This window comes from Scyliorhinus torazame, chromosome 19, assembly GCF_047496885.1.
Source record: "Scyliorhinus torazame isolate Kashiwa2021f chromosome 19, sScyTor2.1, whole genome shotgun sequence".
Lineage (NCBI taxonomy): Eukaryota > Metazoa > Chordata > Chondrichthyes > Carcharhiniformes > Scyliorhinidae > Scyliorhinus > Scyliorhinus torazame.
Genome location: NC_092725.1, coordinates 27,588,486 through 27,616,374, shown reverse-complemented (window position 1 = coordinate 27,616,374; position 27,889 = coordinate 27,588,486). Strand labels below are relative to the sequence as shown.

At 61.1% G+C, this 27,889-nt stretch overlaps 1 protein-coding gene across 1 annotated transcript in view; it reads right to left on the bottom strand.

Moving 5' to 3' along the window:
• The window catches only part of spns1 (SPNS lysolipid transporter 1, lysophospholipid), a 176,255-nt gene extending 157,056 nt beyond the window's left edge, over positions 1-19,199 (bottom strand). Inside the window, exons 1-2 of the mRNA XM_072484166.1 lie at positions 18,934-19,199; positions 17,430-17,495 (exon numbers count right to left, since the gene is read on the bottom strand). Coding sequence (XP_072340267.1) covers positions 17,430-17,495; positions 18,934-19,081 — 214 coding nt within the window. The 5' untranslated portion in view covers positions 19,082-19,199. The remainder of the gene's footprint in view (positions 1-17,429; positions 17,496-18,933) is intronic.
• Between the last annotated feature and the right edge of the window lie 8,690 nt (positions 19,200-27,889).

Genomic DNA, 27,889 nt, shown 5'->3' with positions numbered 1-27,889 from the left:
CCGACAGTGCGCCGCTCCCTCTGGACTGACCCTCCGACAGTGCGGCGCTCCCTCAGCACTGACTCTCCGACAGTGGGGCGCTCCCTCAGCACTGACCCTCCGACAGTGCGGCGCCCCCTCAGTACTGACCCTCCGACAGTGCGACGCTCCCTCAGTACTGACCCTCTGACACTCCGGCTCTCCCTCAGTACTGACCCACTGACAGTGCGGTGCTCCCTCAGTACTGACCCACTGACAGTGCGGTGCTCCCTCAGTACTGACCCACTGACAGTGCGGTGCTCCCTCAGTACTGACCCACTGACAGTGCGGTGCTCCCTCAGTACTGAACCTCTGACAGTGCAGCACTCCCTCAGTACTGACCCTCTGACAGTGCAGCACTCCCTCAGTACTGACCCTCCGACAGTGCGGCGCTCCCTCAGTACTGACCCTCTGACAGTACGGCGCTCCCTCAGTACTGACCCACTGACAGTGCGGCGCTCACTCAGTACTGACCCTCCAACAGTGCGGCGCTCCCTCAGTACTGACCCTCTGACAGTGCTGCACTTCCTCAGTACCGACCATCTGACAGTGCAGCACTCCCTCAGTACTGACCCTCAGACAGTGCAGCACTCCCTCAGTACTGTTACTCTGACAGTGCGGTGCTCCCTCGGTACTGACCCTCTGACAGTGCGGCGCTCCCTCAGTACTGACCCTCCGACAGTGCGGCACTCACTCAGTACTGACCCTCCGACAGTGCGGCGCTCCCTCAGTACTGACCCTCCGACAGTGCGGCACTCCATCACCTCAGTACAGCCCCTCCGACAATGCAGCACTTCCTCAGTACTGACCCTCCAACAGTGAGCCGCTCCCTCAGTACTGACTCTCCGACAGTGCGCTGCTCCCTCAGTACTGACTCTCCGACAGTGCGCTGCTCCCTCAGTACTGACCCTCCGACAGTGCGCCGCTCGCTCAGTACTGACCCTCTGACAGTGTGGTGCTCCCTCAGTACTGACCCTCTGACAGTGCGGCGCTCCCTCAGCACTGACCCTCCGATAGTACGGCGCTCCCTCAGTACTGACCCTCCGACAGTGCAGCGCTCCCTCAGTACTGACCCTCCGACAGTGCGGCACTCCCATCACTTCAGTACTGCCCCTCCGACAGTGCAGCACTCCCTCAGCACTGACCCTCCGACAGTGCGGCACTCCCTCACCTCAGTACTGCCCCTCCAGCAGTGCAGCACTCCCTCAGCACTGACCCTCGGACAGTGCGGCACTCCCTCAACTCTGTACTGCCCCTCCGACAGTGCAGCACTCCCTCAGCACTGACCCTCCGACAGTGCGCCGCTCCCTCTGGACTGACCCTCCGACAGTGCGGCGCTCCCTCAGCACTGACTCTCCGACAGTGGGGCGCTCCCTCAGCACTCACCCTCCGACAGTGCGGCGCTCCCTCAGTGCTGACCCTCTGACAGTGCGATGCTCCCTCAGTCCTGACCCTTTGACAGTGCGGCACTCCCTCAGTACTGACCCTCCAACAGTGCGGCTCTCACTCAGCACTGACTCTCCGACAGTGCGGCGCTCCCTCAGCACTGACCCGCCGACAGTGCTGCGCTCCCTCAGCACTCACCCTCCGACAGTGCGGCGCTCCCTCAGTGCTGACCCTCTGACAGTGCGATGCTCCCTCAGTCCTGACCCTTTGACAGTGCGCCGCTCCCTCAGCACTGACCCTCCGACAGTGCGGCACTCCCTCAGCACTGACCCTTCGACAGTGCGGCACTCCCTCAGACCTGACCCTCCGACAGTGCGGTGCTCCCTCAGCACTGACCCTCTGACAGTGCAGCGCTCCCTCAGCACTGACCCTCTGACAGTGCAGCGCTCCCTCAGTATTGACCCTCCGACAGTGCGGCGCTCCCTCAGCACTCACCCTCCGACAGTGCGGCGCTCCCTCAGTGCTGACCCTCTGACAGTGCGATGCTCCCTCAGTCCTGACCCTAAGACAGTGCGCCGCTCCCTCAGCACTGACCCTCCGACAGTGCGGGGCTCCCTCAGCACTGACCCTCCGACAGTGCGGCACTCCCTCAGACCTGACCCTCCGACAGTGCGGTGCTCCCTCAGCACTGACCCTCTGACAGTGCAGCGCTCCCTCAGCACTGACCCTCTGACAGTGCAGCGCTCCCTCAGTATTGACCCTCCGACAGTGCGGCGCTCCCTCGGTACTGACCCTCCGACAGTGCGGCACTCCCTCAGTACTGACCCTCTGACAGTGCAGCGTTCCCTCAGTGCTGACCCTCTGACAGTGCAGCGTTCCCTCAGTACTGACCCTCTGACAGTGCAGCGCTCCCTCAGTGCTGACCCTCCAACAGTGCGGTGCTCCCTCAGAACTGACCCTCCGACAGTGCGGCGCTCCCTCAGTACTGACCCTCCGACAGTGCGGCACTCCCTCAGCACTGACCCTCCAACAGTGCGGTTCTCCCTCAGTACTGACTCTCCGACAGTGCGGCACTCCCTCAGCACTGACTCTCCGACAGTGCGGCACTCCCTCAGTACTGACTCTCCGACAGTGCGGCGCTCCCTCAGTACTGACTCTCCGACAGTGCGGCGCACCCTCAGTACTGACTCTCCGACAGTGCGGCTCTCCCTCAGTACTGACTCTCCGACAGTGCGGCACTCCCTCAGTACTGACTCTCCGACAGTGCGGCGCTCCCTCAGTACTGACCCTCCGAAAGTGCGGCACTCCCTCACCTCAGTACTCCCCTACGACAGTGCAGCACTCCCTCAGCACTGACTCTCCGACAGTGCGGCACACCCTCAGTACTGACCCTCCGACAGTGCGGCGCTCCCTCAGTACTGACCCTCCGACAGTGCGGCGCTCCCTCAGTACTGACCCTCCGACAGTGCGGCGCTCCCTCAGTACTGACCCTCTGACAGTGCGCTACTCCCTCAGTACAGACTCTCCGACAGTGTGGCACTCCCTCAGCACTGACCCTCCGACAGTGCAGCACTCCCTCAGTACTGACCCTCCAACAGTGCACCGCTCCCTCAGTCCTGACCCTCCGACAGTGCAGCGCTCCCTCAGTACTGACCCTCCGACAGTGCGGCACTCCCTCAGTACTGACCCTCCAACAGTGCGGTGCCACCTCAGTACTGACCCTCCGACAGTGCGGTGCCACCTCAGTACTGACCCTCCGACAGTGCAGCACTCCCTCAGTACTGACCCTCCGACAGTGCGGCACTCCCTCAGTACTGACTCTCCGACAGTGCGGCACTCCCTCAGTACTGACCCTCCAACAGTGCACCGCTCCCTCAGTACTGACCCTCCGACTGTGCACCGCTCCCTCAGTACTGACCCTCCGACAGTCCGGCGCTCCCTCAGTACTGCCCCACCGACAGTGCGGAGCCCCCACAGTACTGACCCTCCGACAGTGCGGCGCTCGCTCAGTACTGACTCTCCGACAGTGCGGCACTCCCTCAGTACTGACCCTCCAACAGTGCACCGCTCCCTCAGTACTGACCCTCCGACTGTGCACCGCTCCCTCAGTACTGACCCTCCGACAGTCCGGCGCTCCCTCAGTACTGCCCCACCGACAGTGCGGAGCCCCCACAGTACTGACCCTCCGACAGTGCGGCGAACGCTCAGTACTGACTCTCCGACAGTGCGGCGCTCCCTCACCTCAGTACTGCCCCTCCGACAGTGCAGCACTCCCTCAGCACTGACTCTCCGACAGTGCGGCACTCCCTCAGTACTGACCCTCCGACAGTGCGGCACTCCCTCAGTACTGACCCTCCGACAGTGCGGCGCTCCCTCACTACTGACCGTGCGGTGCCTCCTCAGTACTGACCCTCCAACAGTGCGGCACTCCCTCACCTCAGTACTACCCCTCCGACAGTGCAGCACTCCCTCAGCACTGACCCTCCGACAGTGCGGCACTCCCATCACTTCAGTACTGCCCCTCCGACAGTGCAGCACTCCCTCAGCACTGACCCTCCGACAGTGCGGCACTCCCTCACCTCAGTACTGCCCCTCCAGCAGTGCAGCACTCCCTCAGCACTGACCCTCGGACAGTGCGGCACTCCCTCACCTCAGTACTGCCCCTCCGACAGTGCAGCACTCCCTCAGCACTGACCCTCCGACAGTGCGGCGCTCCCTCAGCACTGACTCTCCGACAGTGGGGCGCTCCCTCAGCACTGACCCTCCGACAGTGCGGCGCCCCCTCAGTACTGACCCTGCGACAGTGCGACGCTCCCTCAGTACTGACCCTCTGACACTCCGGCTCTCCCTCAGTACTGACCCACTGACAGTGCGGTGCTCCCTCAGTACTGACCCACTGACAGTGCGGTGCTCCCTCAGTATTGACCCACTGACAGTGCGGTGCTCCCTCAGTACTGACCCACTGACAGTGCGGCACTCCCTCAGTACTGATCCTCTGACAGTGCGGTGCTCCCTCGGTACTGACCCTCTGACAGTGCGGCGCTCCCTCAGTACTGACCCTCCGACAGTGCGGCACTCCCTCAGCACTGACCCTCTGACAGTGCAGCACTCCCTCAGTACTGAACCTCTGACAGTGCAGCACTCCCTCAGTACTGACCCTCTGACAGTGCAGCACTCCCTCAGTACAGACCCTCCGACAGTGCGGCGCTCCCTCAGTACTGACCCTCCAACAGTGCGGCGCTCCCTCAGTACTGACCCTCTGACAGTGCAGCACTCCCTCAGTACTGACCCTCCGACAGTGCGGCGCTCCCTCAGTACTGACCCTCCAACAGTGCGGCGCTCCCTCAGTACTGACCCTCTGACAGTGCTGCACTTCCTCAGTACCGACCATCTGACAGTGCAGCACTCCCTCAGTACTGACCCTCTGACAGTGCAGCACTCCCTCAGTACTGACCCACTGACAGTGCGGCGCTCACTCAGTACTGACCCTCCAACAGTGCGGCGCTCCCTCAGTACTGACCCTCTGACAGTGCTGCACTTCCTCAGTACCGACCATCTGACAGTGCAGCACTCCCTCAGTACTGACCCTCTGACAGTGCAGCACTCCCTCAGTACTGACCCTCTGACAGTGCGGCGCTCCCTCAGTACTGACCCTCCGACAGTGCGGCACTCACTCAGTACTGACCCTCCGACAGTGCGGCGCTCCCTCAGTACTGACCCTCCGACAGTGCGGCACTCCATCACCTCAGGACAGCCCCTCCGACAATGCAGCACTCCCTCAGTACTGACCCTCCAACAGTGAGCCGCTCCCTCAGTACTGACTCTCCGACAGTGCGCCGCTCCCTCAGTACTGACCCTCCGACAGTGCGCCGCTCGCTCAGTACTGACCCTCTGACAGTGTGGTGCTCCCTCGGTACTGACCCTCTGACAGTGCGGCGCTCCCTCAGCACTGACCCTCCGATAGTACGGCGCTCCCTCAGTACTGACCCTCCGACAGTGCAGCGCTCCCTCAGTACTGACCCTCTGACAGTGCAGCACTCCCTCAGTACTGACCCTCTGACAGTGCAGCACTCCCTCAGTACTGACCCTCTGACAGTGCAGCACTCCCTCAGTACTGACCCTCTGACAGTGCAGCACTCCCTCAGTACTGACCCTCCGACAGTGCGGCGCTCCCTCAGTACTGACCCTCTGACAGTACGGCGCTCCCTCAGTACTGACCCACTGACAGTGCGGCGCTCACTCAGTACTGACCCTCCAACAGTGCGGCGCTCCCTCAGTACTGACCCTCTGACAGTGCAGCACTCCCTCAGTACTGACCCTCTGACAGTGCAGCACTCCCTCAGTACTGACCCTCTGACAGTGCAGCACTCCCTCAGTACTGACCCTCCGACAATGCGGCGCTCCCTCAGTACTGACCCTCCGACAGTGCGGCGCTCCCTCAGCACTGACCCGCCGACAGTGCTGCGCTCCCTCAGCACTCACCCTCCGACAGTGCGGCGCTCCCTCAGTGCTGACCCTCTGACAGTGCGATGCTCCCTCAGTCCTGACCCTTTGACAGTGCGCCGCTCCCTCAGCACTGACCCTCCGACAGTGCGGCACTCCCTCAGCACTGACCCTTCGACAGTGCGGCACTCCCTCAGACCTGACCCTCCGACAGTGCGGTGCTCCCTCAGCACTGACCCTCTGACAGTGCAGCGCTCCCTCAGCACTGACCCTCTGACAGTGCAGCGCTCCCTCAGTATTGACCCTCCGACAGTGCGGCGCTCCCTCAGCACTCACCCTCCGACAGTGCGGCGCTCCCTCAGTGCTGACCCTCTGACAGTGCGATGCTCCCTCAGTCCTGACCCTTTGACAGTGCGCCGCTCCCTCAGCACTGACCCTCCGACAGTGCGGGGCTCCCTCAGCACTGACCCTCCGACAGTGCGGCACTCCCTCAGACCTGACCCTCCGACAGTGCGGTGCTCCCTCAGCACTGACCCTCTGACAGTGCAGCGCTCCCTCAGCACTGACCCTCTGACAGTGCAGCGCTCCCTCAGTATTGACCCTCCGACAGTGCGGCGCTCCCTCGGTACTGACCCTCCGACAGTGCGGCACTCCCTCAGTACTGACCCTCTGACAGTGCAGCGTTCCCTCAGTGCTGACCCTCTGACAGTGCAGCGTTCCCTCAGTACTGACCCTCTGACAGTGCAGCGCTCCCTCAGTGCTGAACCTCTGACAGTGCAGCGCTCCCTCAGCACTAACCCTCTGACAGTGCAGCGCTCCCTCAGCACTGACCCTCTGACAGTGTGGCGCTCCCTCAGCACTAACCCTCTGACAGTGCAGCGCTCCCTCAGCACTGACCCTCTGACAGTGCAGCGCTCCCTCAGTACTGACTCTCTGACAGTGTAGCGCTCCCTCAGTACTGACCCTCCAACAGCAAGGTGCTCCCTCGGTACTGACCCTCTGACAACGCGGTGCTCCCTCAGCACTGGCCCTCCCACAGTGCGGTACTCCCTCAGCACTGACCCTCCAACAGTGCGGCTCTCCCTCAGCACTGACTCTCCGACAGTGCTGCGCTCCCTCAGCACTGACCCGCCAACAGTGCGGCGCTCCCTCAGCACTCACCCTCCGACAGTGCGGCGCTCCCTCAGTGCTGACCCTCTGACAGTGCGATGCTCCCTCAGTCCTGACCCTTTGACAGTGCGCCGCTCCCTCAGCACTGACCCTCAGACAGTGCGGCGCTCCCTCATCACTGACCCTCCGACAGTGCGGCACTCCCTCAGCACTGACCCTCCGACAGTGCGGCACTCCCTCAGACCTGACCCTCCGACAGTGCGGTGCTCCCTCAGTACTGACCCTCCGATAGTACGGCCCTCCCTCAGTACTGACCCTCCGACTGTGCACCGCTCCCTCAGTACTGACCCTCCGACAGTCCGGCGCTCCCTCAGTACTGCCCCACCGACAGTGCGGAGCCCCCACAGTACTGACCCTCCGACAGTGCGGCGAACGCTCAGTACTGACTCTCCGACAGTGCGGCGCTCCCTCACCTCAGTACTGCCCCTCCGACAGTGCAGCACTCCCTCAGCACTGACTCTCCGACAGTGCGGCACTCCCTCAGTACTGACCCTCCGACAGTGCGGCACTCCCTCAGTACTGACCCTCCGACAGTGCGGCGCTCCCTCACTACTGACCGTGCGGTGCCTCCTCAGTACTGACCCTCCAACAGTGCGGCACTCCCTCACCTCAGTACTACCCCTCCGACAGTGCAGCACTCCCTCAGCACTGACCCTCCGACAGTGCGGCACTCCCATCACTTCAGTACTGCCCCTCCGACAGTGCAGCACTCCCTCAGCACTGACCCTCCGACAGTGCGGCACTCCCTCACCTCAGTACTGCCCCTCCAGCAGTGCAGCACTCCCTCAGCACTGACCCTCGGACAGTGCGGCACTCCCTCACCTCAGTACTGCCCCTCCGACAGTGCAGCACTCCCTCAGCACTGACCCTCCGACAGTGCGGCGCTCCCTCAGCACTGACTCTCCGACAGTGGGGCGCTCCCTCAGCACTGACCCTCCGACAGTGCGGCGCCCCCTCAGTACTGACCCTGCGACAGTGCGACGCTCCCTCAGTACTGACCCTCTGACACTCCGGCTCTCCCTCAGTACTGACCCACTGACAGTGCGGTGCTCCCTCAGTACTGACCCACTGACAGTGCGGTGCTCCCTCAGTATTGACCCACTGACAGTGCGGTGCTCCCTCAGTCCTGACCCACTGACAGTGCGGCACTCCCTCAGTACTGATCCTCTGACAGTGCGGTGCTCCCTCGGTACTGACCCTCTGACAGTGCGGCGCTCCCTCAGTACTGACCCTCCGACAGTGCGGCACTCCCTCAGCACTGACCCTCTGACAGTGCAGCACTCCCTCAGTACTGAACCTCTGACAGTGCAGCACTCCCTCAGTACTGACCCTCTGACAGTGCAGCACTCCCTCAGTACAGACCCTCCGACAGTGCGGCGCTCCCTCAGTACTGACCCTCCAACAGTGCGGCGCTCCCTCAGTACTGACCCTCTGACAGTGCAGCACTCCCTCAGTACTGACCCTCCGACAGTGCGGCGCTCCCTCAGTACTGACCCTCCAACAGTGCGGCGCTCCCTCAGTACTGACCCTCTGACAGTGCTGCACTTCCTCAGTACCGACCATCTGACAGTGCAGCACTCCCTCAGTACTGACCCTCTGACAGTGCAGCACTCCCTCAGTACTGACCCACTGACAGTGCGGCGCTCACTCAGTACTGACCCTCCAACAGTGCGGCGCTCCCTCAGTACTGACCCTCTGACAGTGCTGCACTTCCTCAGTACCGACCATCTGACAGTGCAGCACTCCCTCAGTACTGACCCTCTGACAGTGCAGCACTCCCTCAGTACTGACCCTCTGACAGTGCGGCGCTCCCTCAGTACTGACCCTCCGACAGTGCGGCACTCACTCAGTACTGACCCTCCGACAGTGCGGCGCTCCCTCAGTACTGACCCTCCGACAGTGCGGCACTCCATCACCTCAGTACAGCCCCTCCGACAATGCAGCACTCCCTCAGTACTGACCCTCCAACAGTGAGCCGCTCCCTCAGTACTGACTCTCCGACAGTGCGCCGCTCCCTCAGTACTGACCCTCCGACAGTGCGCCGCTCGCTCAGTACTGACCCTCTGACAGTGTGGTGCTCCCTCGGTACTGACCCTCTGACAGTGCGGCGCTCCCTCAGCACTGACCCTCCGATAGTACGGCGCTCCCTCAGTACTGACCCTCCGACAGTGCAGCGCTCCCTCAGTACTGACCCTCTGACAGTGCAGCACTCCCTCAGTACTGACCCTCTGACAGTGCAGCACTCCCTCAGTACTGACCCTCTGACAGTGCAGCACTCCCTCAGTACTGACCCTCTGACAGTGCAGCACTCCCTCAGTACTGACCCTCCGACAATGCGGCGCTCCCTCAGTACTGACCCTCCGACAGTGCGGCGCTCCCTCAGTACTGACCCTCCAACAGTGCGGTGCTCCCTCAGAACTGACCCTCCGACAGTGCGGCGCTCCCTCAGTACTGACCCTCCGACAGTGCGGCACTCCCTCAGCACTGACCCTCCAACAGTGCGGTTCTCCCTCAGTACTGACTCTCCGACAGTGCGGCGCTCCCTCAGCACTGACCCGCCGACAGTGCGGCGCTCCCTCAGCACTCACCCTCCGACAGTGCGGCGCTCCCTCAGTGCTGACCCTCTGACAGTGCGATGCTCCCTCAGTCCTGACCCTTTGACAGTGCGCCGCTCCCTCAGCACTGACCCTCCGACAGTGCGGCACTCCCTCAGCACTGACCCTCCGACAGTGCGGCACTCCCTCAGACCTGACCCTCGACAGTGCGGTGCTCCCTCAGCACTGACCCTCTGACAGTGCAGCGCTCCCTCAGTATTGACCCTCCGACAGTGCGGCAGTCCCTCAGTACTGACTCTCCGACAGTGCGGCCCTCCCTCGGTACCAAACCTCCGACAGTGCGGCGCTCCCTCGGTACTGACCCTCCGACAGTGCGGCACTCCCTCAGTACTGACCCTCTGACAGTGCAGCGTTCCCTCAGTGCTGACCCTCTGACAGTGCAGCGTTCCCTCAGTACTGACCCTCTGACAGTGCAGCGCTCCCTCAGTGCTGAACCTCTGACAGTGCAGCGCTCCCTCAGCACTAACCCTCTGACAGTGCAGCGCTCCCTCAGCACTGACCCTCTGACAGTGCAGCGCTCCCTCAGTACTGACTCTCTGACAGTGTAGCGCTCCCTCAGTACTGACCCTCCAACAGCACGGTGCTCCCTCGGTACTGACACTCTGACAACGCGGTGCTCCCTCAGCACTGGCCCTCCCACAGTGCGGTACTCCCTCAGCACTGACCCTCCAACAGTGCGGCTCTCCCTCAGCACTGACTCTCCGACAGTGCTGCGCTCCCTCAGCACTGACCCGCCGACAGTGCGGCGCTCCCTCAGCACTCACCCTCCGACAATGCGGCGCTCCTTCAGTGCTGACCCTCTGACAGTGCGATGCTCCCTCAGTCCTGACCCTTTGACAGTGCGCCGCTCCCTCAGCACTGACCCTCAGACAGTGCGGCGCTCCCTCATCACTGACCCTCCGACAGTGCGGCACTCCCTCAGCACTGACCCTCCGACAGTGCGGCACTCCCTCAGACCTGACCCTCCGACAGTGCGGTGCTCCCTCAGTACTGACCCTCCGATAGTACGGCCCTCCCTCAGTACTGACCCTCCGACAGTGCGCTGCTCCCTCAGTACTGACCCTCCGATAGTGCGGCGCTCCCTCAGTATTGACCCTCCGACAGTGCGGCAGTCCCTCAGTACTGACTCTCCGACAGTGCGGCGCTCCCTCGGTACCGACCCTCCGACAGTGCGGCGCTCCCTCGGTACTGACCATCCGACAGTGCGGCACTCCCTCAGTACTGACCCTCCGACAGTGCGGCGCTCCCTCACTACTGACCGTGCGGTGCCTCCTCAGTACTGACCCTCCAACAGTGCGGCACTCCCTCACCTCAGTACTACCCCTCCGACAGTGCAGCACTCCCTCAGCACTGACCCTCCGACAGTGCGGCACTCCCATCACTTCAGTACTGCCCCTCCGACAGTGCAGCACTCCCTCAGCACTGACCCTCCGACAGTGCGGCACTCCCTCACCTCAGTACTGCCCCTCCAGCAGTGCAGCACTCCCTCAGCACTGACCCTCGGACAGTGCGGCACTCCCTCAACTCTGTAGTGCCCCTCCGACAGTGCAGCACTCCCTCAGCACTGACCCTCCGACAGTGCGCCGCTCCCTCTGGACTGACCCTCCGACAGTGCGGCGCTCCCTCAGCACTGACTCTCCGACAGTGGGGCGCTCCCTCAGCACTGACCCTCCGACAGTGCGGCGCCCCCTCAGTACTGACCCTCCGACAGTGCGACGCTCCCTCAGTACTGACCCTCTGACACTCCGGCTCTCCCTCAGTACTGACCCACTGACAGTGCGGTGCTCCCTCAGCACTGACCCACTGACAGTGCGGTGCTCCCTCAGTACTGACCCACTGACAGTGCGGTGCTCCCTCAGTACTGACCCACTGACAGTGCGGTGCTCCCTCAGTACTGACCCACTGACAGTGCGGTGCTCCCTCAGTACTGAACCTCTGACAGTGCAGCACTCCCTCAGTACTGACCCTCTGACAGTGCAGCACTCCCTCAGTACTGACCCTCCGACAGTGCGGCGCTCCCTCAGTACTGACCCTCTGACAGTACGGCGCTCCCTCAGTACTGACCCACTGACAGTGCGGCGCTCACTCAGTACTGACCCTCCAACAGTGCGGCGCTCCCTCAGTACTGACCCTCTGACAGTGCTGCACTTCCTCAGTACCGACCATCTGACAGTGCAGCACTCCCTCAGTACTGACCCTCAGACAGTGCAGCACTCCCTCAGTACTGTTCCTCTGACAGTGCGGTGCTCCCTCGGTACTGACCCTCTGACAGTGCGGCGCTCCCTCAGTACTGACCCTCCGACAGTGCGGCACTCACTCAGTACTGACCCTCCGACAGTGCGGCGCTCCCTCAGTACTGACCCTCCGACAGTGCGGCACTCCATCACCTCAGTACAGCCCCTCCGACAATGCAGCACTTCCTCAGTACTGACCCTCCAACAGTGAGCCGCTCCCTCAGTACTGACTCTCCGACAGTGCGCTGCTCCCTCAGTACTGACCCTCCGACAGTGCGCCGCTCGCTCAGTACTGACCCTCTGACAGTGTGGTGCTCCCTCAGTACTGACCCTCTGACAGTGCGGCGCTCCCTCAGCACTGACCCTCCGATAGTACGGCGCTCCCTCAGTACTGACCCTCCGACAGTGCAGCGCTCCCTCAGTACTGACCCTCCGACAGTGCGGCACTCCCATCACTTCAGTACTGCCCCTCCGACAGTGCAGCACTCCCTCAGCACTGACCCTCCGACAGTGCGGCACTCCCTCACCTCAGTACTGCCCCTCCAGCAGTGCAGCACTCCCTCAGCACTGACCCTCGGACAGTGCGGCACTCCCTCAACTCTGTACTGCCCCTCCGACAGTGCAGCACTCCCTCAGCACTGACCCTCCGACAGTGCGCCGCTCCCTCTGGACTGACCCTCCGACAGTGCGGCGCTCCCTCAGCACTGACTCTCCGACAGTGGGGCGCTCCCTCAGCACTCACCCTCCGACAGTGCGGCGCTCCCTCAGTGCTGACCCTCTGACAGTGCGATGCTCCCTCAGTCCTGACCCTTTGACAGTGCGGCACTCCCTCAGTACTGACCCTCCAACAGTGCGGCTCTCACTCAGCACTGACTCTCCGACAGTGCGGCGCTCCCTCAGCACTGACCCGCCGACAGTGCTGCGCTCCCTCAGCACTCACCCTCCGACAGTGCGGCGCTCCCTCAGTGCTGACCCTCTGACAGTGCGATGCTCCCTCAGTCCTGACCCTTTGACAGTGCGCCGCTCCCTCAGCACTGACCCTCCGACAGTGCGGCACTCCCTCAGCACTGACCCTTCGACAGTGCGGCACTCCCTCAGACCTGACCCTCCGACAGTGCGGTGCTCCCTCAGCACTGACCCTCTGACAGTGCAGCGCTCCCTCAGCACTGACCCTCTGACAGTGCAGCGCTCCCTCAGTATTGACCCTCCGACAGTGCGGCGCTCCCTCAGCACTCACCCTCCGACAGTGCGGCGCTCCCTCAGTGCTGACCCTCTGACAGTGCGATGCTCCCTCAGTCCTGACCCTTTGACAGTGCGCCGCTCCCTCAGCACTGACCCTCCGACAGTGCGGGGCTCCCTCAGCACTGACCCTCCGACAGTGCGGCACTCCCTCAGACCTGACCCTCCGACAGTGCGGTGCTCCCTCAGCACTGACCCTCTGACAGTGCAGCGCTCCCTCAGCACTGACCCTCTGACAGTGCAGCGCTCCCTCAGTATTGACCCTCCGACAGTGCGGCGCTCCCTCGGTCCTGACCCTCCGACAGTGCGGCACTCCCTCAGTACTGACCCTCTGACAGTGCAGCGTTCCCTCAGTGCTGACCCTCTGACAGTGCAGCGTTCCCTCAGTACTGACCCTCTGACAGTGCAGCGCTCCCTCAGTGCTGAACCTCTGACAGTGCAGCGCTCCCTCAGCACTAACCCTCCGACAGTGCGGCGCTCCCTCAGTGCTGACCCTCTGACAGTGCGATGCTCCCTCAGTCCTGACCCTTTGACAGTGCGCCGCTCCCTCAGCACTGACCCTCCGACAGTGCGGGGCTCCCTCAGCACTGACCCTCCGACAGTGCGGCACTCCCTCAGACCTGACCCTCCGACAGTGCGGTGCTCCCTCAGCACTGACCCTCTGACAGTGCAGCGCTCCCTCAGCACTGACCCTCTGACAGTGCAGCGCTCCCTCAGTATTGACCCTCCGACAGTGCGGCGCTCCCTCGGTACTGACCCTCCGACAGTGCGGCACTCCCTCAGTACTGACCCTCTGACAGTGCAGCGTTCCCTCAGTGCTGACCCTCTGACAGTGCAGCGTTCCCTCAGTACTGACCCTCTGACAGTGCAGCGCTCCCTCAGTGCTGAACCTCTGACAGTGCAGCGCTCCCTCAGCACTAACCCTCTGACAGTGCAGCGCTCCCTCAGCACTGACCCTCTGACAGTGTGGCGCTCCCTCAGCACTAACCCTCTGACAGTGCAGCGCTCCCTCAGCACTGACCCTCTGACAGTGCAGCGCTCCCTCAGTACTGACTCTCTGACAGTGTAGCGCTCCCTCAGTACTGACCCTCCAACAGCAAGGTGCTCCCTCGGTACTGACCCTCTGACAACGCGGTGCTCCCTCAGCACTGGCCCTCCCACAGTGCGGTACTCCCTCAGCACTGACCCTCCAACAGTGCGGCTCTCCCTCAGCACTGACTCTCCGACAGTGCTGCGCTCCCTCAGCACTGACCCGCCAACAGTGCGGCGCTCCCTCAGCACTCACCCTCCGACAGTGCGGCGCTCCCTCAGTGCTGACCCTCTGACAGTGCGATGCTCCCTCAGTCCTGACCCTTTGACAGTGCGCCGCTCCCTCAGCACTGACCCTCAGACAGTGCGGCGCTCCCTCATCACTGACCCTCCGACAGTGCGGCACTCCCTCAGCACTGACCCTCCGACAGTGCGGCACTCCCTCAGACCTGACCCTCCGACAGTGCGGTGCTCCCTCAGTACTGACCCTCCGATAGTACGGCCCTCCCTCAGTACTGACCCTCCGACAGTGCGCTGCTCCCTCAGTACTGACCCTCCGATAGTGCGGCGCTCCCTCAGTATTGACCCTCCGACAGTGCGGCAGTCCCTCAGTACTGACTCTCCGACAGTGCGGCGCTCCCTCGGTACCGACCCTCCGACAGTGCGGCGCTCCCTCGGTACTGACCCTCCGACAGTGCGGCACTCCCTCAGTACTGACCCTCTGACAGTGCAGCGTTCCCTCAGTGCTGACCCTCTGACAGTGCAGCGTTCCCTCAGTACTGACCCTCTGACAGTGCGGCACTCCCTCAGCACTGACCCTCCGACAGTGCAGCGTTCCCTCAGTGCTGAACCTCTGACAGTGCAGCGCTCCCTCAGCACTAACCCTCTGACAGTGCAGCGCTCCCTCAGCACTGACCCTCTGACAGTGCAGCGCTCCCTCAGGACTGACTCTCCGACAGTGCGGTCCTCCCTCGGTACCGACCCTCCGACAGTGCGGCGCTCCCTCGGTACTGACCCTCCGACAGTGCGGCACTCCCTCAGCACTGACCCTCTGACAGTGCAGCGTTCCCTCAGTACTGACCCTCTGACAGTGTAGCGCTCCCTCAGTACTGACCCTCCAACAGCACGGTGCTCCCTCGGTACTGACCGTCTGACAACGCGGTGCTCCCTCAGCACTGACCCTCCCACAGTGCGGTACTCCCTCAGCACTGACCCTCCCACAGTGCGGTACTCCCTCAGTGATGACTCTCCAACAGTGTGGCTCCCTCTCAGCACTGACCCTCCCACAGCGCGGCGCTCCCTCTGCACTGACCCTCGGACAGTGCGGCACTCCCTCAGCACTGACCCTCCGACAGTGCAGCCTTCCCTCAGCACTGACCATCCCAACAGTGCGGCACTCCCTCCGGACAGACATGGACAGTTTGAATTATCCCTCTGTGTGCCCAAACAGGCGCCGGAATGTGGTGACTAGGGGCTTTTACAGTAACTTCACTGCAGTGTTAATGTAAACCTAATTGTGACAATAAAGATTATTATTCTTGTAAGCGGCAACTGTTTGTACAAGGGAGGTTGTGGAGGTAACTGTACCCCTGTGCAGACACAGGTCTCGCCTGGGGGTTCGATTTGAACTCAACAGGGGGTGACCTCTGACCTAATTGTCAGACAGTGTTTGGCCAAGTTGAGCAAGTGCCTCCCAAGGCGATTAGATATCAATTTGACAAGGTACTGACCTCCCAGGGCGAAGATGGTCAGGGATTACTGGCACAATCTCCAGTTCGCACAAGGACCTCCCCTTTGCCAGATTCTCCCATCAGCCTCGAGGGCAGCCGAGCCTCGAGCCAGTGAGTCACAAGGCAGGCATGTGAGGACAATCTGACTGAGTCAGCTGACTCAGTCACACTGCCAACAACTTCCGCTCTGCCCTCAAACTGGAGAACAGCAACAACACAATGGGAGGCCCTTCGGCCCAATGTCACGGTGCTGGTTCCCTGGAGCAGCCACCTGCGAGGTTCCGCACCTGCTGCCCGTGGCCCCGTACATTCGGCCCCGTCCAGTAACAATCCCGCTCCCACTGGATTTCCAAAACTGAACCGGGAGTGAGTTACAGACTGGAATCTAATCGAGGGGTTCGGGGTGGTTTATATATAGAATAACAGGTACCCGGGAGTGAGTTACAGACTGGAATCTAATCGAGGGGTTCGGGGTGGTTTATATATAGAATAACAAATACCCGGGAGTGAGTTACAGACTGGAATCTAATCGAGGGGTTCGGGGTGGTTTATATATAGAATAACAGATACCCGGGAGTCAGTTACAGACTGGAATCTAATCGAGGGGTTCGGGGTGGTTTATATACAGAATAACAGTTACCCGAGAGTGAGTTACAGACTGGAATCTAATCGTGGGGTTCGGGGTGGTTTATATATAGAATAACAGATACCCGGGAGTGAGTTACAGACTGGAAACTAATCGAGGGGTTCGGGGTGGTTTATATACAGAATAACAGATACCCGGGAGTGAGTTACAGACTGGAATCTAATCGAGGGGTTCGGGGTGGTTTATATACAGAATAACAGATACCCGGGAGTGAGTTACAGACTGGAATCTAATCGAGGGGTTCGGGGTGGTTTATATACAGAATAACAGATACCCGGGAGTGAGTTACAGACTGGAATCTAATCGAGGGGTTTGGGGTGGTTTATATATAGAATAACAAATACCCGGGAGTGAGTTACAGACTGGAATCTAATCGAGGGGTTCGGGGTGGTTTATATATAGAATAACAAATACCCGGGAGTGAGTTACAGACTGGAATCTAATCGAGGGGTTCGGGGTGGTTTATATACAGAATAACAGATACCCGGGAGTGAGTTACAGACTGGAATCTAATCGAGGGGTTCGGGGTGGTTTATATATAGAATAACAAATACCCGGGAGTGAGTTACAGACTGGAATCTAATCGAGGGGTTCGGGGTGGTTTATATATAGAATAACAGATACCCGGGAGTGAGTTACAGACTGGAATCTAATCGAGGGGTTCAGGGTGGTTTATATATAGAATAACAGATACCCGGGAGTGAGTTACAGACTGGAATCTAATCGAGGGGTTCAGGGTGGTTTATATATAGAATAACAGATACCCGGGAGTGAGTTACAGTCTGGAATCTAATCGAGGGGTTCGGGGTGGTTTATATATAGAATAACAGATACCCGGGAGTGAGTTACAGACTGGAATCTAATCGAGGGGTTCAGGGTGGTTTATATACAGAATAACAGATACCCGGGAGTGAGTTACCTGTCTGCAGTAACCCTGAGCTGCTGTCTCCAATCTGAAAGTAATCCTCGATATCGGGTAACACACCTGTGTGCAGAGACGAGAGCAGGTTAAATGCAATTCTGGATGGACAGGATAACTTGCCTCCAGCTCCAGCAGCCCCAGTCTCCCCTCTCTCGCTGCCACCGCTAACAGCACATGCCAGGTGCACAGCCCGCTTCAGCTCTGTCACAAAACCCGATAGAAGCTGCATCCCCAACACGCAATCTTCCTCCTTCACCTTCCTGTGTTCAATAACCTCCCCTTGCTCTCTTTTCCCCACAGCCTCCATCTGCCTCTCCCATCCCATCCGCTCTCTTTCAACGCTTTACAATCACACCCTCAACTCTTTCCCCCCCGTCCCAGAGTGGCCGTGGGCCCCTCAACAACCCCAACCGCTCGGTGGCTGACCCCAGCCTCCAAGCCATCAGTGGGTGACCACCCTGCCTGTGCCTCCCCTCCCACTGCCACCTGCAACTTGACCCTCAAGACCCCAGCCGCCCCATCACAGTGATACCCGCACTCCCCCCGATGATCCCTACTCTCCCCAATGACCCCTGGCCTCTCTCGGGTGACCTCCTGCTGTATCCGCTGTGACCCCAGCCCTCCCCGCAGTGACCCCTGCCCTTTCCGTGGTGACCCCTGCCCTTTCCGTGCTGAAACCTGCCTTCCCTGTGCTAACACGGCCTCCCCACGGTGACCACTGCCCTCCCCGCACCGAGCCTGCCTCTCCGTGCTGACCCCAGCCCCCTCTCCACAATGACCCCGCCCCCTCAATGCTGACTTGCCCTCTCCGCGTCGACCCCTGCCCTCTCCGCGGTGACCCCTGCCCTCTCCGCGGTGACCCTGCCCTCTCCGCGGTGACCCCCGCCCTCTCCGCGGTGACCCCTGCCCCCTCCGCGGTGACCCCCGCCCTCTCCGCGGAGACCCCCGCCCTCTCCGCGGTGACCCCCGCCCTCTCCGCGGCGACCCCCGCCCTCTGCGCGGCGACCCCCGCCCTCTGCGCGGCGACCCCCGCCTTCTCCGCGGCGACCCCCGCCCTCTCCGCGGCGACCCCCGCCCTCTCCGCGGCGACCCCCGCCCCCTCCGCGGAGACCCCCGCCCTCTCCGCGGTGACCCCCGCCCTCTCCGCGGCGACCCCCGCCCTCTCCGCGGCGACCCCCGCCCTCTCCGCGGCGACCCCCGCCCTCTCCGCGGTGACCCCCGCCCTCTGCGCGGTGACCCCCGCCCTCTCCGCGGTGACCCGTGCCCTCTCCGCGGCGACCCCCGCCCGCGGTGACCCCCGCCCTCTCCGCGGCGACCCCCGCCCTCTCCGCGGCGACCCCCGCCCTCTCCGCGGTGACCCCCGCCCTCTCCACGGTGACCCCCGCCCTCTCCGCGGTGACCCCCGCCCTCTCCGCGGCGACCCCCGCCCGCGGTGACCCCTGCCCTCTCCGCGGTGACCCCCGCCGCGGTGACCCCTGCCCTCTGCGCGGTGACCCCTGACCTGCCACGGTGAAGCGGTCCATGTAGTTGAGCAGGTTGATGTAGGAGAGAACACACACGGTGAGGACCGAGCGGCGCAGCCCGGGCTGGGCGGGGGCCTCCTCCTCCTCCCCCGGCAGCGCCGCCTCGCCCGACCCCCGGGAACCCATCAGCTGCCGACACTGACACACGGAGCCGGCGAGGAACAAACCGCGCCGCCGCCAAACCGCCGCCCGTTCCAAACCCGCTTCAAACCCCGACCGCCGCCATCATAACCCGCAGCGCCGCCTGCAGCGCCCCCGCGGCCGGAGGACACACTGACACACAGAGCACAACAACAGCGACCCCCGCGGCCGGAGGACACACTGACACCCAGAGCACAATAGCGACCCCTGCGGCCGGAGGACACACTGACACACAGAGCACAACAACAGCGACCCCCGCGGCCGGAGGACACACTGACACCCAGAGCACAATAGCGACCCCTGCGGCCGGAGGACACACTGACACACAGAGCACAACAACAGCGACCCCCGCGGCCGGAGGACACACTGACACCCAGAGCACAATAGCGACCCCTGCGGCCGGAGGACACACTGACACCCAGAGCACAATAGCGACCCCTGCGACCGGAGGACACTGACACCCAGAGCACAATAGCGACCCCTGCGGCCGGAGGACACACTGACACACAGAGCACAACAGCGCCCCCGCGGCCGGAGGACACACTGACAAACAGAGCACAACAACAGCGCCCCCTGCGGCCGGAGGACACACTGACACCCAGAGCACAATAGCGACCCCTGCGGCCGGAGGACACACTGACACCCAGAGCACAACAGCGCCCCCCGCGGCCGGAGGACACACTGACACACAGAGCACAACAACAGCGCCCCCGCGGCCGGAGGACACACTGACACACAGAGCACAATAGCGACGCCTGCGGCCGGAGGACACACTGACACCCAGAGCACAACAGCGCCCCCCGCGGCCGGAGGACACACTGACACACAGAGCACAACAACAGCGCCCCCGCGGCCGGAGGACACACTGACACACAGAGCACAACAACAGCGCCCCCGCGGCCGGAGGACACACTGACACCCAGAGCACAATAGCGACCCCTGCGGCCGGAGGACACACTGACACCCAGAGCACAACAGCGCCCCCCGCGGCCGGAGGACACACTGACACACAGAGCACAACAACAGCGCCCCCGCGGCCGGAGGACACACTGACACACAGAGCACAATAGCGACCCCTGCGGCCGGAGGACACACTGACACCCAGAGCACAACAGCGCCCCCCGCCCGGAGGACACACTGACACACAGAGCACAACAACAGCGCCCCCGCGGCCGGAGGACACACTGACACACAGAGCACAATAGCGACCCCTGCGGCCGGAGGACACACTGACACACAGAGCACAACAGCGCCCCCCGCGGGCGGAGGACACACTGACACACAGAGCACAACAACAGCGCCCCCCCCGCGGGCGGAGGACACACTGACACACAGAGCACAATAGCGACCCCTGCGGCCGGAGGACACACTGACACCCAGAGCACAATAGCGCCCCCCGCGGCCGGAGGACACACTGACACACAGAGCACAACAACAGCGCCCCCCGCGGGCGGAGGACACACTGACACACAGAGCACAATAGCGACCCCTGCGGCCGGAGTACACACTGACACACAGAGCACAACAGCGCCCCCAGCGGCCGGAGGACACACTGACACCCAGAGCACAATAGCGACCCCTGCGGCCGGAGGACACACTGACACACAGAGCACAATAGCGCCCCCCGCGGCCGGAGGACACACTGACACACAGAGCACAACAACAGCGCCCCCCCCGCGGGCGGAGGACACACTGACACACAGAGCACAATAGCGCCCCCCGCGGCCGGAGGACACACTGACACACAGAGCACAACAGCGCCTCCCGCGGGCGGAGGACACACTGACACCCAGAGCACAACAATAGCGACCCCAGCGGCCGGAGGACAGACTGACACCCAGAGCACAACAGCGACCCCAGCGGCCGGAGGACAGACTGACACACAGAGCACAACAGCGCCCCCCAGCGGCCGGAGGACACACTGACACCCAGAGCACAACAGCGACCCCAGCGGCCGGAGGACAGACTGACACACAGAGCACAACAGCGCCCCCCCCGCGGGCGGAGGACACACTGACACACAGAGCACAACAGCGCCCCCCCGCGGGCGGAGGACACACTGACACACAGAGCACAACAGCGCCCCCAGCGGCCGGAGGACACACTGACACACAGAGCACAATAGCGACCCCTGCGGCCGGAGGACACACTGACACACAGAGCACAACAGCGCCCCCCCCGCGGGCGGAGGACACACTGACACACAGAGCACAACAGCGCCCCCCCGCGGGCGGAGGACACACTGACACACAGAGCACAACAGCGCCCCCAGCGGCCGGAGGACACACTGACACCCAGAGCACAATAGCGACCCCTGCGGCCGGAGGACACACTGACACACAGAGCACAATAGCGCCCCCCGCGGCCGGAGGACACACTGACACACAGAGCACAACAACAGCGCCCCCCCCGCGGGCGGAGGACACACTGACACACAGAGCACAACAGCGCCCCCCGCAGGCGGAGGACAGACTGACACACAGAGCACAACAGCGACCCCCGCGGGCGGAGGACAGACTGACACACAGAGCACAACAGCGCCCCCCGCGGGCGGAGGACACACTGACACACAGAGCACAACAGCGCCCCCAGCGGCCGGAGGACACACTGACACACAGAGCACAACAGCGCCCCCCGCGGGCGGAGGACACACTGACACACAGAGCACAACAGCGCCCCCCGCGGGCGGAGTACACACTGACACACAGAGCACAACAGCGCCCCCCGCGGCCGGAGGACACACTGACACACAGAGCGCAATAGCGACCCCTGCGGCCGGAGGACACACTGACACACAGAGCACAACAGCGCCTCCCGCGGGCGGAGGACACACTGACACACAGAGCACAACAGCGCCCCCCGCGGCCGGAGGACACACTGACACACAGAGCACAACAGCGCCCCCCGCGGCCGGAGGACACACTGACACACAGAGCACAACAGCGCCCCCCGCGGGCGGAGGACACACTGACACACAGAGCACAGCAGCGCCTCCCGCGGGCGGAGGACACACTGACACCCAGAGCACAACAACAGTGACCCCCGCGGGCGGAGGACACACTGACACACAGAGCACAACAGCGCCCCCCGCGGGCGGAGGACACACTGACACACAGAGCACAGCAGCGCCTCCCGCGGGCGGAGGACACACTGACACCCAGAGCACAACAACAGTGACCCCCGCGGGCGGAGGACACACTGACACACAGAGCACAACAACAGCGCCCCCCATGGCCGGAGTACACACTGACACACAGAGCACAACAGCGCCCCCCGCGGGCGGAGGACACACTGACACACAGAGCACAACAGCGCCCCCTGCGGCCGGAGGACACACTGACACCCAGAGCACAATAGCGACCCCAGCGGCCGGAGGACACACTGACACCCAGAGCACAATAGCGCCCCCTGCGGCCGGAGGACACACTGACACCCAGAGCACAATAGCGACCCCAGCGGCCGGAGGACACACTGACACCCAGAGCACAATAGCGACCCCAGCGGGCGGAGGACACACTGACAGCCAGAGCACAACAACAGTGACCCCCGCGGGCGGAGGACACACTGACACCCAGAGCACAATAGCGACCCCAGCGGCCGGAGGACACACTGACAGCCAGAGCACAACAACAGTGACCCCCGCGGGCGGAGGACACACTGACACACAGAGCACAACAACAGCGCCCCCCGCGGGCGGAGGACACACTGACACACAGAGCACAACAGCGCCCCCAGCGGCCGGAGGACACACTGACACCCAGAGCACAACAGCGCCCCCAGCGGCCGGAGGACACACTGACACACAGAGCACAACAACAGCGCCCCCGCGGCCGGAGGACACACTGACACACAGAGCACAAGAGCGCCCCCCGCGGGCGGAGGACACACTGACACACAGAGCACAACAGCGCCCCCCGCGGGCGGAGGACACACTGACACACAGAGCACAACAGCGCCCCCCCCCCACCGTGGCCGGAGGACACACTGACACACAGAGCACAACAGCGCCCCCCCGTGGGCGGAGGACACACTGACACACAGAGCACAACAGCGCCCCCCATGGCCGGAGTACGCACTGACAGACAGAGCACAACAGCGCCCCCCCCGTGGCCGGAGTACACACTGACACACAGAGCACAACAGCGCCCCCCGTGGCCGGAGTACACACTGACACACAGAGCACAACAGCGCCCCCCGCGGGCGGAGTACACACTGACACACAGAGCACAACAGCGCCCCCCGCGGGCGGAGGACACACTGACACACAGAGCACAACAGCGCCCCCCGCGGCCGGAGGACACACTGACACACAGAGCACAACAGCGCCCCCCCCCCCCCCCCGTGGCCGGAGTACACACTGACACACAGAGCTCAACATCGCCCCCCATGGCCGGAGTACACACTGACACCAGAGCACAACAGCGACCCTCGCGCTGAGCCCCTCCAGGGCAGATGGAGGCCATTCAGCCCATCGAGTGTGCACTGACCCTCTGGAGGAGCCCCCACCCAGGCCCAAACCCCCGGCCTATCCCTGTAGTCTAATAACCCCACCTAACCTGCATGTTTTTGGACTGTGGGAAGAAACCGGAGCACCCGGAGGAAACCCACGCAGACACGGGGAGAACGTGCAGACTCCACACAGACAGTGACCCAGCGGGGAATCGAACCTGGTCCCTGGAGTTTGTTACGGTCTGTGATCTTGTCTCGCAAGGACTCTGCCGAACTGCTGGTGACTTAGCCAGAACTAGGATTTATTAAATACGTGTGGTAAGGTAACGATCAGATACAGAGCAAGTTATCATTGAGTTACTTTAGGCCCTCCTGGAACTACCCTTATGTGCGACTGTCCTCGTGTATGTCTTACAACCTTCTGCGGGTAGCTGGATGTCACCTGACGTATATCTGACGCCACCTGCTGGTGGCAGGTCACACTGCTGAGTATATGTAATATTATCGACAGGCATATCACCACATCCCCCTTCCTTAGGAGATATTGATGTTTGTGTACAAACATGATCACTATTTTTATTTTATACATTGGTAATATGCACAAAACAATATGAACACATTTAACTAGGGTGTCCATGGACATGATCTGCCCGGTCTGTGTCCGTCCCTTTCACATAGCTCATTGTGCCCCCCTCACGGGATCGCCCCTGTGATCATTTGGGCTGCTTTTCAAAGACTGCTTTGCATGTCTCTTGTTTCGTATCCTCTTTACGCTGTGTCATTGGAAGGCACGCATCCGTGATGGCAACACGTGCGTCACCCGCTTCTGCCTTGTTTGTGTTTTCCAACGATGGTGTTTGCTGCTACGTTGTGCGTTTTTTTGTCTTTTCTGTCTCTGGTTTTGCCAATCATCGTATTACTTTCTCCTCTTTTACTTTTGTCATTGGGAGGAGCTAGCTCTCCCACTCTTCTCCGTTCCCTCCTTCTTGTTTTGACAACTAGTTTGCAAATTCTTTTCCTTTTGTGTTTGGGATTGGCGGCGCCCGGGTTCGGTCCTGGGCCGCACCCTGTGCTCGGCGGTACCAGCGTGGATGCTCAGGCGGAACCTGAGGCGCCGACGCGTCACCACAGGGACGTGTGACCACGCCCAACTCTGCGCCCTCAACTGGACGTTGGAGCGCCTCGCTCTCTGGTGCCTGGGCGGAGGTGAGATCTGTGACATCAGGCGCTGCCTTTCTTGGATCGCTGGAGCAATGGCTCCTTATCACTGGAAATGACGATGCTGACACTCTCTGGGTCTGGTGATCCAGACGTTGGGTCGTCCTGGTCTTGCCCGAGTGTAAGCGTGTGATCCGTTGAGCTGGACAGCGAGATAGTCATCAGCTCCTCGAACTCATCTTCTGGTGGAGTGAGCGCGAGCAGCAGGAGTTGATCCCAGAGCTGAAGGGGTTGGATTACGAGGAGAGGTTGAGTAGACTGGGACTGTACTCGTTGGAGTTTAGAAGGATGAGGGGGGATCTTACAAAACGTATAAAATGATGAAGGGAATAGATAGGATAGATGCGGGCAGGTTGTTTCCACTGGTCGGGGAAAGCAGAACTAGGGGGCATAGCCTCAAAATAAGGGGAGGTAGATTTAGGACGGAGCGTAGAAGGAACTTCTTCACCCAAAGGGTTGTGAATCTATGGAATTCCTTGCCCAGTGAAGCAGTTGAGGCTCCTTCTTTAAACGTTTTTAAGAAAAAGATAGATGCCTTTCTAAAGAATAAAGGGATTCGGGGATATGGTGTATGGGCCGGAGAGTGGAGCTGAGTCCACAAAGATCAGCCATGATCTCATTGAATGGTGGAGCAGGCTCGAGGGGCCAGATGGCCTACTCCTGTTCCTAATTCTTATGTTCTTATGAAATCGACGACCAGCACCATTTCAGAATCCTGAGACGATTCACCAAGAGCCTCTGGAGCAAGCTTCTCTGAGATTGGGACAATGTCGTCTGTTCCTAGCGTGTTCAGTAGTTGTCCTCCGAGGTATCAGCCACTGAGATCTCACTTTTTATTTTGGAGTGTGCCATCTCAGAGGTCCCGCCCTTCTCAGTGTCCAAGGCGGTCTGGGCGTGTGTGTCCCCCGCGTGACAGCCGCAGCACCATATCTTGGGTCTCTTCACCAAGTCCATCATTGTCCCCGCAGTATAGATGTGCAACAATTTCATACCCGTCTTCATCTGTCTTCGCTCACCAAGTCCATCATTGTCCCCGCAGTATAGATGTGCAACAATTTCATACCCGTCTTCATCTGTCTTCGCTCACCAAGTCCATCATTGTCCCCGCAGTATAGATGTGCAACAATTTCATACCGTCTTCATCTGTCTTCGCTTTCCGCCTCATCTTCGAGGTCAGCATACGTGTCTTCGCCGTGTTCACCACCGGATTCAGCATCGTCTGCAATGATATCTCCTGCAAAATACAACATTGCACACGGGAATGATGGGTTCGCGCAGGAGGCAGCCAATTTCATGGTCAGCATCGCGTTTTGCTGCCGTGCTCTTGTTTAACATTCCACGCTGTGGAACTTCAGGAGGACTGAAGAAAGTGAAGAATGGGTCAGTCGGGACAGTTTTTGTGACTGTTCTGCAAGTGTTTCGACCTTTGTGCTTCAGTTTCGTTTTAATTATTTTCAACATGACAATTTTGCTCTCCCTCGCATCTCATGTAGCTTATCACTTGATATACCAAAGCCAACTTGGTTACGGATGTCATAGAACTTTCATAGAACTTACAGTGCAGAAGGAGGCCATTCGGCCCATCGAATCTGCACCGACTCTTTAAAAGAGCACCCTACCCAAGGTCAACACCTCCACCCCATCCCCATCACCCAGTGATGTCATGGGAGCATCTCTTTAAGAAAGGTATTTGTCTTATCACATGGCATCAGTGATGTCATTTTTGTGGGTGGAGCCAAGCAGTGGCTGTGAGGTTTGTTTTACTTTCGCTTTCACATTTGACTGCACTGGCCTCAGGGAGAGAGAAGTGTTTTGTTCCTGTCTCTCTATTTTCATTTGAAATACCTGCTCCAGTAAAAAAAACATTGATTATAGTTACCTGCCTTAGTAACTTCAAAGATATAGTTTGCTTTCCGGAAGGGTTTGAACCTCCTGGTGAGACGGGGTCAGAATCTCAGGGAAAGCCAGTCTTATTCAGGTGAGAATGCAGAGTGCTGGGCCACACCCTTAAAAGGGGTTTTTGGTTGATGGGATTTTGTTTCTGAATTGGAACAGTTAAGGGGGAATTCAATACGGGTTATACATAGATAATAATAGTGGCCAGATTGCGGAGGATCCTCTGGAGCAGCGGCAAAGAAGGGAAGTGAGAAGCAAGATGGCGGTGGAGGGAGGCCAGTTGGTATGGGGCCTGGAACAGCAGGAGTTCCTCCAGCGATGTGTGGAGGAGCTCAAGAAGGAGCTGCTGGCGCCGATGCTGCAGGCGATTGAGGGGTTAAAGGAGGCGCAGAAGACCCAAGAGATGGAGCTCCGTGGAGTGAAGGCAAAAGCTGCCGAAAATGAGGACGAGATACAGGGGCTTGGTGGTGAAGACGGAGACGCACGAGGCACTACATAAGAGGTGTATGGAGAGACTGGAAGCCCTGGAAAATAGCTCGAGGAGGAAGAACTTAAGAATCTTGGGTCTTCCCGAAGGGACAGAGGGAGCGGACGTTGGGGCGTATGTGAGCACGATGCTCCATAACTTAATGGGAGCTGAGGCCCCTGACGGGCCCCCTGGAAGTGGAGGGAGCGTATCGAGTCCTCGTGAGAAGACCAAAGCCAGGAGAAATACCTCGAGCAATAGTGGTGAGGTTCCACCGCTACAAGGACAGGGAGATGGTCCTGAGATGGGCGAAAAAGGCACGGAGCAGCAGGTGGGAGAACGCGGTGATCCGCGTGTATCAGGATTGGAGTGCGGAGGTGGCAAGAAGGAGGGCGAGTTTCAATCGGGCCAAGGCGGTGCTCCACAAGAGGAAAGTGAAGTTCGGAATGTTGCAGCCGGCAAGACTGTGGGTTACATACCAGGGTAAACACCACTACTTCGAGACGGCAGAAGAGGCGTGGACATTTATTGAAGAGGAGAAGTTGGACTAGATTGGAGAAAGAGTGTTTGAAATGAAGTAGTGAGGTGGTGGCAAGGGACTGTGAATCAGATGGGGGAAAATTTTCTTTCCCCTCGAAGGGGGAGGACACGAAGAAATGTGGGCGCCGATGAGGAAGGGGAGGGGGAAGGAGAGAGGGAGCTGCGCCATCAGGGGCGGGGCCGAGAGGGGAGCGCGGGCTTTGTCCCCGCGCTATGGAAATTGT